The following is a 15,132-nucleotide window of genomic DNA, read 5'->3' on the forward strand; positions in this document are numbered from 1 at the left end:
TAATTAGGTACCCTATAAATACTTGACTGCTTGTATAGTATCTTGCCGCTCCCTAAACATGAATGCTTACTCTTCATAAAGCAGTATCTAGGGCCTTTGAGAAACCTTTTTTTTTTTTTTTTTTTAAATCACTTTACACTTTCAGAGAAAGGATTGAAAATGGGACTGCCACAAGTCATCACAAACTAGGTGCCTTAAAACAACACATTCTATTATCTGGTTTTGAGGTCAGGAGTTTGACAGAGGTCTCCATGGGCTAAAATCAGGTTGTCAAGAGGGGTGCGGTTCTGATGGGGCTTGCAGTAGAGGGGTTCCTTTCCAGCTTCTAGAGGCGTCTTCATTCCTAGACGCCTGTCCCTTCCTCCAGAGCAGAGCCAGCCAAGGCTGAGGCCGGTCCTCCTTAGATAGCATCACTCTGACCTTCTCTTCGGCCTCTTTCTCCCATTGTTAAGGACTGTTTAAGGTCATTGGAGCCTGGTGGTATAGTGGTTACAGGTTGGGTGCTAACTGCAGTTTGAAATCACCAGCCCCCTTGGGGGCGAAAGAAGAGGATTTCTAGTCCCGTGAGGAGTCAGAGTCTCGGCAATGCACAGGGACAGTTAGGCCCTGTCCTGTAGGGTCACTGTGAGTTGGCATCAACTCGATGGCAGTGAGTTAGATTTTTGGTTTATGGCTACATTGGGCCTAACTAGGTAAACCTGATTCATCCATCTGTTTTAGGTCAGTTCATTAGTAACTTGAATTCCTCTTTACCAGGGAACCTATCTTATTCCTTTCTGAGGATCAGGACACGGATATCTTTGGAGGGGCATTATTTCTTTCTATCATAAGCACCTTTGCCCAAAAGTCTAAATTGAGAGTTTGCGTATCGGCAGTAAGGGGTGTGACAATAAAGGGGAAACAAGTCTTTGAAATGACAAAACTCTTCAAATATGGGGAGGCAAATCACTTGATTCTAAGTGCTCTCGAAAATGGAAAGTAAGACACTAAAATGAAAATTACCATCCTTTGTTCCTCAGATTTAGTAATTACGTAAACGTTTTCCTGTAGAAGCTGACAAATAGTAACAGGCCCAGGTTCTTGATGAATCCTGATGAGGGTGGGCGAAGTTCTCTGAATGACAGCTGGAGATGGTTTGAGATTTCCCGGAGAAGAGTGAATGAGAAGAACCTGTTCTTTAATGGAGCCGGAGATAGAAAATTCCAGAAAAAAGGAATCAAGTTTCATTAAAGGAGCTTTTAAATTCAGGTCTGAGGCAAAAACAGCTGACTGAGTGGCAGGTATGGCACACAGTTGGAAACTTGCGGCCTTTGAAGGCACAGATTTCGAGATGCCCTCATTCTATTTGGCAAAACGCCTGGCATCCCATGGTAGTACAACCATAACCTTACGAATAAATGAATTTATAAAACAGAGCAGGAAAACAGGTTCCACCGAGATTTGAACTCGGATCGCTGGATTCAGAGTCCAGAGTGCTAACCATTACACCATGGAACCAGCACACACACGTTTCCGACTACAACCCTGTAAACCTCAGGAAACCCCGCCCCCACGCACAACCAGCTACACAGAAGACCTGGCGGCCTCGAGAGCCCCGTTCCGGGATTGAGCGAGAGGCCTTTAAGAGCGTAACCAACTGAGAATCCGAGATTCGGTTTTTCATTAGAGCCTCCTTAAAATCCCACTACCACTCCGTGCGAGCACAGACTACTATCCAGAGCGCGGAGGCCGGGCGCCGCCTCCCCGGAAGTACTTCCCCTTCGGGGCTGGGCCCGCCGGAAGTGGCGCAGCGGCAGGGAGGGGCTCTTCACCCGGTCGGGCAGCTGAGGCTCGGCGCTCGGGTTACCCCTGCAGCGACGCCCCCTGGTCCCACCGACACCACTGCTGCTCCCGCCCCTTCGCTCCCCGGCCGCGCCATGGGCACCCGCGACGACGAGTACGACTACCTCTTCAAAGGTGAGGCTGCGGGCTGCCCCACTCGCCCCTCGGTCCCCTTTCGGGGGGCCCGGGACACCCCGGGGGACTCGCGCGCGGCCGCCCCTGCACCGAAATGGGCCTGCCTCAGCCCTCCTTCGAGCGCGGGGTTTCTCCCGGTCTCCCCGCGCTGCCGCTTCTGCCCGGTGACTAGGCGACCCCTGCGTAGGCCCGCGCTGGCCTGCGCACGGCGGCCGCCCTCTCCCGCATCGCCTTCCTCCTCCTTTTCCGGGGCTCCAAGGCCCCTTCAGGGGCGCTCCCGCCGTCGACCTTCCCTGTCAGCCCCCCCACTCCCTCCGTGGACACCCTGCGCTCACATCCCTTCGGAGAGCCCGGCCCGCCCGCGCCCCCTCCGCGTCCCCTCCCGTCGGGGGCCGCCCTCTCCTCGGGCGCCGGGTCCCTGTGCTCCGCGCTCCGGACCGCCCCCCGCCGGCTTCCTTGCACCGGGGGCCCGGCCTCGCAAAATCTGGGCGGCCCGGAGGCCTCCACCCGCACCCGCATCCCGCTGCCCCCGCAGTTCTCGCGGTCGGGGACCTTGGGCCACCCCTCGGACTGGCAGCCTCCTCGCTCCCTGCCCAAATTTGTATTTATAGCTTCCGCGTCGCCCGCGCGACCCTGGAGCTGGGGGGGAGGGGGCGGCAGGAGCAGTGGACTGTCACCCACGCGCGCACTCGTCGCCGTGACTGACGGACTTCGCGCTCGGGCCGGCCCTCCGGCCTGGACCCCCGGCGAGGAGGGGTGCGGGTGGGTGGTGGCTGCCATCCTCGCCGGACCTGCAGGCCCGGTTCCTGAGCAGGAAAGGCGGTGCGCTGCACAAATACCCGGCTTGCTTTATCACCGCGCTCGGCTTGCTTCCTGCTGCTCCGCTGGGAGGATCCAGTGGGTCGGTGTTTCCCGAACAGGAAGGGAAGAGACCACGTTGGCCTCCATACCTTTCCCAAAAGGTCGGGGTGTGTGTGGGGGGGCGGGGGTGCTGACAATGCTCTTTTGGCCCTATTAAATATATTTAGGACAAGCTAGAGAAGCATGCAGTGCCCTGGAATAAAAAACAGTTTGGAGGGTACGGTGGAGGGAGTGGATAGAAAGACTTGCTCATTAGTTAGCCCGGAACAGTTGAAAACAGGTGTGTTGTGTTGTGTGTGTATGTGTTTAATTAACAAAGGTGAAGGATACCTTTGAGAAAAGAGTACAGGAAATGCTTTGTTGTTGTTCATTGAGTGCTCGCCATTCAGATGAGCTTTCTGCGCTTCTGAATTGGGAGGGCAGCCATCAGAAATGTGCTGAACAAAGATCCTTACCAGGGAGGAAGAAGCCATTGCTGTTCAAGCTGTACAGTGGAGGGTGGAGTTTAAAAAGAGTGTTAGGCACAGGCCCGGTGCCTGTTTCAAACTTTGCCATTGGGTGCTGGGAGTGATTAACTACACCAGGCAGGATGCGTTCCTTTGCTTTACCAGTACCTTGAAAATCTTGTTTTACTAGCTCATCATCACTTAGTCCTCTGAGCCCAAATGAGCTATTATAGGTGAGACTAACCTTCAGTATCCATCCTTGCCCCCAGACTGGACAGACATCTACAGAGACCAGGGTACTTGATGCATTTGACAGGCACAAAAAGGAAACTGAGAATCCTTTTGTACTGTACACTGAAGGCATCTGAGATGGTGTAAAATTACTTTCGAGTCCCTGGAGACCTTGCGGCTTAGTCATTCAAGGGAGGTTTGTTGGTGCGTTTTTTAAAGAAGACACTAAATTACCCTGAAGTAATTTAGGATGAAATCGACTGGCCAGAGTATTTCTCCTGTTTGTCTTGTAACTTGAATGTTGGTTTCAGAAATCCATTTCTTTTAAATTAGTGATAATAATTATACTGAGTTGGCTTAAGGCATTTAAACTTATGATACCAAAACAATTAAAATTAGACCACTCGTCAAAGATTGAGGTGTTTGGAATCACACAGACCTTGATTCATATCCTCACTCAGGCCTTATATTTGCTCTGTGACTTTGGGAAAATTAACCCTTTGAACCTGTTTCCTCACCCATAAGAAAGGAAATAGGACCCCCGAGCTGCTGTCAGGATAAAATGAGATCGGAATTTTAGCTTCTCTGAAGACTCAATAAATAATCGTAATACATTACTGTGGTTCTTGTCACTTTTCTAAACCTGAAGTTATTATAAATACTTGAGTGTTTAAATGATTTTAAAAAAAGAAACCCTAAAAACTAGGAACTTTTAAATTATGTAATGTTTCCATGGATAAAGTTTCATTTTGTTGTACATTATGCTGTTTAAAGTTAGGATGGTTAAGGGAATCTGCTGATACAGCTTTTTCTTTTAAAAGCTCTTACAGGATATGAACTTAAAAAAATTTTGTGCTTATTATTTAGCCAGTTGTTATTTATGCACTACTCACCTTGATGTGAAGGAAGAAAAATTTCACTTTTAAATGGTTTCATTCTACAAACTATCTTCGTAAGAAGGCTTATGTAGCAAACTAAATAGTTGAATTGGAAGCTAGTTAGTGAATTTAATCAGTTGGCATCGAAAAGGTATTTCCATTAAGATAGTGTAGTGGTCGAGATGGAAATTTAATGTGAGAATAGGACAATTATAAATTATGAATTTGTTTTTGAACTTCAATTTTAGCTAATATCATCAGGGAAACTTTGGTGGGGGAATATTTTATTTTTTAAAACTTGATTTTTAAAATTTAAAAACATTAACTCTACAAGTGGTAACACACCATGTGTTCAGGCCATGTGGGTTTTGTAAGTGAAGTCCAGGTGCCTCATTTAAGAGTCCCTGTTTACAGATAAATGTGGGAGATGCCAGGCTAATTGATCTCACATTTGGATATGTAGGCTGTTGCGTCCAGCATTTTGTTTTCAGTTTTATTGAATGTCAGTAGTAACTAACCTGGTCAGAAAGAATCATAGAAACTTGACCGTCTTGCATCTGGGTAGTATTTAATGTGAGAATTAATGCAAGGGAATTTAATTAATGTGAGAGAATTTAATGTGAGAATAGGACAATTATAAATTATGAATTTGCTTTTGAACTTCAATTTTAGTTAATATCAGGGAGACTTTTTGGTGGGGGAATGTTTTATTTTTTAAAACTTGATTTTTAAAATTTAAAAACATTAACTCTACAAGTGGTAACACACCATGTATTTAGGCCATGTGGGTTTTGTAAGTGAAGTCCAGGTGCCTCAGTTAAGAGTCCCTGTTTACAGATAAATGTGTGAGATGCCAGGCTAATTGATCTCACATTTGGATATGTAGGCTGTTGCATCCAGCATTTTGTTTTCAGTTTTATTGTATGTCAGTAGTTAACTAACCCTGGTTAGTAGAAAGAATCATAGAAACTTGACTGTCTTGCATCTGGGTAGTATTTCTTTCACAACTTATGATTGAGCAACTGGAATTCTGCTGGTTCTGTAAAAAAAAACGTTTCTAGACTTTAGCCTTATCGAATACATTTTATTTTAAAGACTTGTTGAAGCTGGACTATGGATATAGCTGAAAGAACAGAAACAGCTCCGTGTTCATTTGTGAAGACCAGTATGAAACTTATTTCCAGTGGCAACTTTTAAGTCAAATATACTGGGATTGATAAATTGAATGAGATCTTAGTCCAGTAAACTAGGATAAAGTATAAACTAAATGTGATTGTAACGATAGAAATTTGCGTTAAATAATGGATAACATGTATATTTTGCTTTTGTGGCAAGATAGGATGTTTCACATATTAATGAACGAAATTTAGTATTCGGTATTAGAAGTGATACTTAAAATTCATAAGATGAGGTGAATCAAGTGATAATACTGGCAAGTTATTTTAGAAATGCTATTTGGTTTAGTTTGGGTTATAGAGGTTTAATATCCAGATACCATTATTTACTTTGGTTATATTACTTAGTGTTTAAGTGCTATATGGATATAGTTATGAACTATTTAAAGTAGAAATTTTTTTAACTGAAGATATTAGTTATGTAAAACGTTAGACCCAGCCAGTTGCCACGGAGTTGACTGACTCACGGTGACCTCGTGAGTTGGTGAGTTGTTGGAGTAGAACTGTGCTCCGTGGGGTTTTCATCGGCTGAGTGTTTGGAACTAGATGCTGAACTTTCCTTCTGAGCTCTGCCTCCAGCCCTGCGGTTGTCCACGTTACCCAGGGACTTACTTCAAAAAAGGAAAGTCCCTGCAGATTCCTTTCTTGGCTACATAGTTCCTCGAATTTTAAGCCCATTGGATATCATGTAAATCAGATAAACTATTTTGATTAGAAGTTATTCAAATTTGAGTCAATAGACAAAAGTCCTTGAAGTTTTGGGTTGTTTTCATGGTCCTGCATACAACTCTGCATGTTTTGATTTCTCACTTGGTAACCTGATGTGTGCCTCTTTTTGGCAACATGGCTCTTAGAAAACTACTATACTTTGTTTCTTTTAATGCATAACCCTTTAATGAGTTGCTATGTTTAATTTTGTAAATACTGTTTTGTGTTGTAAAGCATTCAGTGTTTTGATTCTCTGGTCTGTGCTGGTATAAATTATGAGTTTTGAGTTTTTTTAGGTAAGGTTGCCATTTTGAATAATACGTTGAGGGAAAAAATTCTATTACTGTTTGGTGACAAAGATTTGAGGATGTCTCTATAATGAACAGAATCATTGGAAACTCCCGGAATTTTTGTGTGTGTGCGGAGCTCATCTTTTGAGTTTCATTTATTTATTTTATTTTAATCTATTTTTTAAATCAATTTATTGGGGCTCATACAATTCATCACAATACATAGATTAATTGTGTAAAGCACATCTATACATTTGTTGCCCTCATTATTCCCAAAATTCGCTTTCCTTTTGGGTTCCCGGAATCAGCTCATTTTCCTTCCCCCCCCCTTCCTATTTATTTATTTATAATTTTCCAAAGGCATTATCATATTTTTATACTTTAGGCACCTTTTTGTTTTAAACTAAGTGACTGTCCCCTGAATTACTACTTGATATCAAGTGCTCCCTGCTTGTCTGTCAGTTTGCCTCCCTTTGGGTGCCTTCTGTGTTACTGTGATCCTGGAAGCTGTGCCACTGGTATTGCAAATGTCGGCAAAGAAGACAGGTTTTTGAGGAGCTTCTAGAACAGCGATTCTCAACTGTGGGTCACAACCCCTTTCGGGGGGTGGGTGGGGGTGGAACGACCCTTTCACAGGGGTCGCCTAAGACCATTGGCAAACATTTCCGATGGTCTTAGGAACCAAGACATTGCTCCTCTATCCGTCTCCAGGCGGGTCCGCCCACGTGCAGATAAGCCCACCTACAAGTACCTGGCGTGAAACTTGTTACCCACACTACACCATGCTTCAAGACAAAATTTCATTTATTTGTCATTAGAAATAAATATTTCACAATATATAATTACATAATGTTTTTGTGATTAATCACTACTCACTTTCTAACAATGAAAATACATCCTGCATATCAGATATTTACATGACAATTCATAACAGTAGCAAAATTACAGTGATGAAGTAGCAACTAAAATAATGTTATGGTTGGGAGTCACCACAACATGAGGAGCTGTATGAAAGGGTCGTGGCATTGGTAGGTTGAGAACCACTGCTCTAAAATATGACAGATTAGCCATTGAGAACCCGAGCGATCGCAGTAGAATGGTGCCTGCTGGATGTAGTGTTGGAATGAGCCCCTAGGTTGGAAGGCACTTCGAAATTCACTGTCCTCAGAAATGGTCTCATGCATATGTTTTCAGTTCTGCTGTACCAGGAGATTGCTGTGAATTGGAGCGGACTCAGTAGCAACTAACAACATTTGACATGAAGTAGAAGTGTAACTTTCTGGTTTTACCTTTCCCTGTTTCCTTCTCAATTCAAAGTAGATTTCCTAAACAGCATCCATATTCTTCCTGTCTTAAGAAACATAATAAGTAGACTATTACTGAAATTAGAATTTGACCTTGGAAACCTATTTGAAAGTGCTGCATTGTTTTGTCCACTATTCCCTGATTTTGACATCTCCGGGATTCCCCAAAAAGCATTTAGTAGTATATATGCCACAAGACCTTTTCTAACTATCTAGTTGCAAGGATAGTTAGAAATAGTTACTCCCTGTGCTGCATGGAGTCACTGCTGCCTCGGTGATTTCTTGCTGAATCAGTGGATAGAGGAAGCCAGCAAGATAGGCATTTGATAGCGTACTCTGTAAGACTGTTCAGAGGCCACCTTTCATCTGATCCTGTGGCAAGGAAGTAAGGCTTAATGGACTTTCTGTGCACTCTGACCGGAGTACTTTGCGCTCTCAATTTTTACCTTCCTCTCCAGCCCTCCCACTAAATTTCTGGTCTTCTCACTAACGTAAACTTGTATTACTGCATACTTGCTTTTTCTGTTCCTGGTGGCTAAATCAATTTCACTTGTTAAGATAGGTAAGTGTAATGAAGAATTAGTACTAAACTGTAGGAGTAATGTCTTCCCAGTAATGCTGGTAAAACCTTTTACAAAGGGTAAACTGTTGCTTACCTCACATTCTATAAGCCTATGAATTTTTCTTCTTTAAATTCAGGTGAAAAATGCTTTAAAGCAACTTGTCTTACTACCTATTTCCCTATTGTTTTTTAAATTCTAAGAATAATAATGCTTTGGGTAAAAAATAATCTGTTTTAGTTAGTAAGTAAGCATTCCGTGGTAACTATAAGAAATGACTTAATCTAACTAAAGCTTATTTTTAAAAAGATTCCTTAAAGGAACAAGTGAAAGTATATGTATGCCTTGCTTGGGCATTGACTGAGAATACATAGAAGTAGTAGCTTCCCAGGCTCAGTATTGTTAGTGTCTTTTGATTGTGTGGCCCTTGTCTCTAGTCTCCTGTGCCAGTCTGATAAATGCAATTATTAAAGGGTCGTTGTTGTTTCTGTGATCTGGGTGATGAAGTTCCTCAGCCTGGTGCTTCATGCACAATGCGTTTTATTTTGCCTCCTGTGAGCACGAGGTCACGACCCTTGACCTGACGAGGAAGGTAGCTCTCCCTCCCTTCTGCCCCATCTGACACCCTTTGTTGTCTTCACGTCTGATACGTTTGAATATCAGATATTGCCCACTTGCTTGAGAGTTTTTAAAGTTACTTTAATATAATAAAGTTGGTATAGCACCAATGGTAATTAAAACTTTAAACCTGTCATCAGATTCTATAGGACCTGTGACTAAAATTATATGCTTAAGCCAGGATAGTACTGTCTTGGCTTCATGAGTTAATGTGTAGAAGTCATTCTGCAAGCAGAAACTGGCCTAAATGAACACATTGGTCTCACTGATTGATACCGGGTCAAGAGCATGGACCACCGAACCTCCTCTCTCTCTCGGCCCTTTTTAAAAAACATCAGATGCCCTCTCTCTTTTTCTTTATGTACTCTGAAGCCAAACTTCATTCTATTGAGAGCATCTTAGTCTCCTGAATATGTTTGCTTTCTTCATTAAGTTCTTTGTCTTTTCAGTTGTCCTTATTGGAGATTCTGGTGTTGGAAAGAGTAATCTCCTGTCTCGGTTCACTCGAAATGAGTTTAACCTGGAGAGCAAGAGCACCATTGGAGTAGAGTTTGCCACAAGAAGCATCCAGGTTGATGGAAAAACAATAAAGGCACAGATATGGGACACAGCGGGGCAAGAGCGATACCGAGCGATAACGTCAGCGTAAGTCTCATGAGCCATGTGTTTCAAGTTCTGCGAAGTAGGTTGCCACCAAGGGAATTAGCCCATCAATTTTGGCAATTGCAAAGCCTGGTGCTTCATGTTTTGCGTGTGTGGGGTGGTAGTGGTAGTAGGGAGGAGGAAATTCCTTTGAAGAATTCTAGGATTTAAGACTGACATTTATTTATAAATATATTTTTAAAAATCACTGATCCATATTTTAAGTTTTCCTTGGTGTGTGTTCACTTCTATCTTGTGATTGATAATAGTTCTTTTTTTTTTTCTGTTTTCAGATATTATCGTGGAGCTGTAGGTGCCTTATTGGTTTATGACATTGCTAAACATCTCACATATGAAAATGTAGAACGGTGGCTGAAAGAATTGAGGGATCACGCTGATAGTAACATTGTGATCATGCTTGTGGGCAATAAGAGTGATTTACGCCATCTCAGGGCAGTCCCTACCGATGAAGCAAGAGCTTTTGCAGGTTAGTGATACATATCCCTAACATAACCCAAGACATTAAGGCGATTCTGTATTTTTAAAATACTTAGTCTTGCAATTTGATATAACCCTCCAGCTAGGGTAGTAAGTTACAATACTTTCAGGAAAGATATTAAAAACTTAGAAAGAATTATGTTGTTGTTGTTTTTTTAAGAATTGTTTTGAAAATTTGAGATGACTCTATGATTCTTTGCTTACTGCTGACTCGTTAAAACATTTTAATATTTTGAACACTTGTTGCCATAAAGTTGAATGTAAATGGTAGATGCACATCTGTCATTTTAGTCTAATGCTTCCAGTCTATTTTTGCAATATGCCTGTTTTTTATACACGGCACTCTGTGTGTGAGTTGAAAAAGCAATGGGCTACAGAGGATCAGCTAGTCCCTGGCCCAGTCCTGTGCCAGAACGCAGCATCATGCATTCTTGGCAAGTAAAATTTGTGACTTTGCTCTAGTGATGGTGCTATGAGTAAAGTTTTCTATGACAGTTTTTCAGTATCTCATAAAAGAAGCAGTTTTATTTCAAATAATAGAATGATAGAATTTATTGCAAGTGAATGATATATATACCCATGTTCATATCATAGCTATAACAAGGAAGATAGTAAAGAGTAGGGAATAATCACTACATTGTGAATTTTTAGGAGCATCTCACTGCCATAGAGTCAATTCTGAATCAGTGACCCTGATGGACAGGTAGAACCACCCCTGGAGGTATCTGAGACAGAAACTTCTGGGAGTAGAAAGCCTCATCTTTCTCCTTCTGTGCAACTGCTGGTTTGAACTGCCAACCTTGCCATTAAGAGCTCAACCGCACCACTAGTGCTCCTGACATCTTGAATAGTTTATTTCCAGTGGTAGTATTTGGGTCTGAGATGTACTTACTGTAATGAAGAATATAATGAGAATTTCTCACGTTTGTTTGATCTACTAAATTGGAGCTAGAATGAGGCCCTTACCACACGAGCAGTCGGGGTGGTTTTAAATTATAGAATGTCACTTCCCTTACAGTAAGACTTGATGTGACTGGAGATTTTGTGTCTCCTCACAGAAAAGAATGGTTTGTCATTCATCGAGACTTCCGCTCTAGACTCAACAAATGTCGAAGCTGCTTTTCAAACAATCCTGACAGGTAAGATTTGCATGTGAGATTACACTGCTGGGACTTAAAAATTTTAGGAAGGTAATTTAAACATCATCAGAAAACTGAAACTATATGAAACCATTTGGTGATGACTATCACTTAAGAACTATTGTAGCAAGGCCTGTTTAGAATACAAATTAATTACAATCCTTGTTTGTTGAGTTTCAGTCATTCTAGTTCAACTGGTTTATCGTAGGAAAAAAAAACTTTTGAGAATTTTGTAATTCGCTTACTTCAGTGAATGCATCCCCTACTTCATGGTCAAAAGCACTGACTTACGCCCAAGTGCACTTCCAGTGGAGAAATACTGAGACGTATAAGTGTCCTTTTGAAATTCAGTGAGGAAAGGCAGCGCTTAGGTCTGATGTGTTGCAGAAAAGGCTTGGGGAAATGTACACCTAAAATTTTAAATTAAAAAATGAAATGCTCTTGTTATGGACCCAGGTGTCACCTGTTGAATAAAACAAGTCAATGATTTCACTTAGAATGGTTTACATAAATAGTGGGAAAGGAGCAGTGTTCCTGCTGTTTGGGAATGTGGTTGTGCAGACCAGGCCAAGTTCAGGGACAAGAGACATTTTTTTTTCATGTGTTGACCCATCCTTAATCTGACATTATTAGAATGAGTAGGTTTTCAGTAAATGTAATCTTAATCTTATTAATGAATACTTTTATGATTTTTATTTAAGTACTTTAAAATTGTACATTAATTTAAAAACTCGATTTGGGATGCAGTGTTAACATATAGTAGTCTTGTGTTGACTTGTTCTAAAAAGTCTATATGGACAAGTGGCTGAAAAAAGTCTCCCATGATAATGTAGCAAGATTTTGAATTTACTCTTTGCATACTGTACTTGAAGTAAAATATCATACTTTACTGTCAAAGATGTAAGGAATGAAGCGTAGAGTGTATGTGTGTGAGCAGGATTTGGGTTCTAGCCTGGCTTCTCCACTTAATAATTTTGAGCACATCAGTAATCTTTCTAGACCTTAAAAATAAGTCCAGGGGAGAGGAAGGGAGGGGAGGAGAGAAAAGAGGCCCTGATCCCAAGGGCTCAGTGGAAAGTAAATGTCTAGAAAAGAACGATGGAATACATGTACGAATATGTTGGACACAATTGATATATGGTTTGTAACAAGAGTTGTAAGAGCCCCCCATAAAGTGATTTAAAAAAAAAAAAATCCTTCACCTGTAACATTAATTATTTGAGTAGGCATTCTAGTCTTTGTTTTTTTATAAATACCTTGTGATATGCTTTGACTTGACTGCTCTATTTGACTTAGGGATTTTTTTGGAGGGGTCTCTGTAATCTATAGGGGGAAAAGTTTGTAATAAAAACCACATAAGAGAACCAACAACCGACATCATGCTCAATCGGGGAAAGCTAGCAACATTCCCACTGAGAGCAGGGACCAGGCAAGGATGCCCCTTATCATCACTGTCATTCAACATCGTGCTGGAAGTCTTAGCTAGAGCCAGCAGACAGCAAAGAGAGATCAAGGGAATGCAAATAGGCAAAGAAGATGTGAAACTATTTGTAGATGATATGGTCCTATATATAGAAAACCCAAAAGTCTCCTCAAAAAGTCTGCTGGCAATTAAATCTTACTCTCATTTTTCTTTAGTATCATTTGTATCACTGATTAAATTCACGATCATTTTAAAGTATAAAAAAAAAAAAGTTTTTTCCCCACCAGTTTCCCGCCAGACTTCAGAAATGAGGACATGAGGTATAGTGCATGTAAAATAGTTGGCTAGTTCCTGGTAAATAGTGAATGTACAGCTTTAGGAGCAAAAATCCGAGTTAAGGCATGTGGAAAACAACCCCCAAACTCCTTAACAAGAAAATACTTAAAAAAGAAAATAATGATTAGTGATTTACATACCTATTTATTTTATGAGAGTTCTATTCTCAGGAGAATGGCAAATAGGACGAGTGCTAGGGTTAAATTAAATTGTCTTTGGACTCTGTAGCTTTCCTGTAGAATCCTCTCTGTTAAGATTTATTGCAGTTTGTTTAAAGCAGGCAAATTTGATTTAATATGCAGTATCTTTCTTTGCAAATCCTACTTTTTCCTTTTTCTCCTCTGGATTCTCTCGAGTTAACATGTAGAGTACTCGGTTGGAATCCTGGAGTTTCAGGCTTTTCCTTTTGCAACTTTGTCCCTAATCCCTGTGTAGCTAAAGTCATTGAGAACCTTCACAGCCGTTAGTTTCTTTTGGGTTTATGATGAATAAAACACCTTGGATGGCTGTGAGTCTTTTAAGCCTCTGAAAAATCTTATTTGAAAAAAATTTATTAGTCATTCTTCATTGTTGGGAATTTTTTTTTATGTCCTGTCATATCTCTGTCTAGCTCATTTTTGTTTAAATCTAGTTTAACAATTATACCATTTTATAACATTGAGTGTCTGATACATTCAGATGTAAACTAATTAATAGTGATATATGTATTTAGAATCAAGTTGTTTTGTCCCTAAAGATTATGACATAGCTGGTTATTTTCCTTAAAATTCATTCTAGTTATAAAAAAAAAAAATTCATTCTAGTTAGAACTTCTAATTTTGCTTAATAAATGTTGCTATAAAGCAAAGATGATTGTCCTTTAATTTACTACCACTTGTCTATATTCACTACTACCTCAGCTTCTTGAGTAATCTCAGTATTGATCTTTAGGGCTAGAGATCACTGCATGCATTAGGCTAAGCTGGGTTGACTAGAGAATCAAACCCAGTGACACTCATGTGTGTAAGAATGAGCTTTCTATCAAGAAGTAGATATATATTGAGAAAATGCCCCAGCCCAGTTCAACTCAAGTCCGTAAGCGCGGTTTAAGACCCTAAGTCCCTCTTCAGACTCGTGCTGCCACCTGCAGTGATACACAATGCAGAAATCTCAAAGGCCAATGGGTGTGGGTGCACGTTTTGTGGATCCAGTGGTGGTGGACACATCTTCAGTGCCCTGGCAGGTTCCACGGTGGCTCGCCAACAGGAAGGTGAAGGTAGAGAGTGAGGGGGAGGTTCCCAAGGTCCTTCTTAGGAGAAGGCCAGGCCCATAAGGAGGCACCATCAGTGACCTGATTGACCGGTTGCAATGATTAACTATCACACTCGATGTAGCATGAGACACCTGTATTATTTTACAAGTGTTATCTTGTTCTTAACTTCTATAGACCAGTGGTAGTATTAATATGTAGCATAAAAAAATAGTATTTCATTAGGGTTTAATTTTGTTTTAATGCTAAAATAATGTTAAGGAAACATTTACTTTATATTTTGATGTTTTGGAAGGAAAATTGGTTTTAATTTTTAAGATGTGAAATTGTGCATTGGAAGATTCAGTTATGAGTCCAAAGTTAATGTGATTTTTATTTAAAATATAGATTTAGGACATTCTTGATATTACATTTGACAGCAACTTCATGACACATAATTTTGCAGAAGTTATCTTGTAGAGACCTTAGTTTTATTGCAGTAGTATCTTTTAATTGGCGTAGCTGCTTTGTTCTAAGTGTATGAAAATTCTTTATGTGCCAGCATATCAAATTTAGGCGCTTTTTTTAACCTTTAAAATTTATATGCTGAGCAGTGGGATTGAAGGTCTATCAAAAGCTTCTTACTTGTGGAGCACATCCTGGCCCACCAGGCCTTGAGGATGAAGATTCCAATTAGAGCAGCAGCCAGTCCACAGAGAGGACCACATGGCCAGCCCCACTATGAGACATGACACCCCTCACTGACCCATAGCCCTACAGAGGACAACACCGGAGACACAGTGTGGGAATTGCACCTGACCTGATCCCACCACACCGAG

The 15,132-nt window shown here is 41.2% G+C and overlaps 1 protein-coding gene and 1 non-coding gene across 2 annotated transcripts in view; one reads left to right on the forward strand and one right to left on the reverse strand.

The window, feature by feature from the left end:
- Positions 1-1,425: 1,425 nt before the first annotated feature.
- On the reverse strand, positions 1,426-1,497 carry TRNAQ-CUG. The gene has a single exon. It is a non-coding gene; the product is annotated as a tRNA-Gln (tRNA).
- Positions 1,498-1,809: 312 nt separating this feature from the next.
- The window catches only part of RAB11A (RAB11A, member RAS oncogene family), a 23,505-nt gene continuing 10,182 nt past the window's right edge, over positions 1,810-15,132 (forward strand). The window contains exons 1-4 of the mRNA XM_004711933.2: positions 1,810-1,956; positions 9,477-9,672; positions 9,963-10,156; positions 11,226-11,306. Of these exons, the coding sequence (XP_004711990.1) occupies positions 1,917-1,956; positions 9,477-9,672; positions 9,963-10,156; positions 11,226-11,306 (511 nt within the window). The 5' untranslated portion in view covers positions 1,810-1,916. The remainder of the gene's footprint in view (positions 1,957-9,476; positions 9,673-9,962; positions 10,157-11,225; positions 11,307-15,132) is intronic.

The sequence above is a fragment of the Echinops telfairi genome, unplaced genomic scaffold (genome assembly GCF_000313985.2).
Source record: "Echinops telfairi isolate 266 unplaced genomic scaffold, ASM31398v2 ScPeMD7_7475;HRSCAF=8513, whole genome shotgun sequence".
NCBI lineage: Eukaryota > Metazoa > Chordata > Mammalia > Afrosoricida > Tenrecidae > Echinops > Echinops telfairi.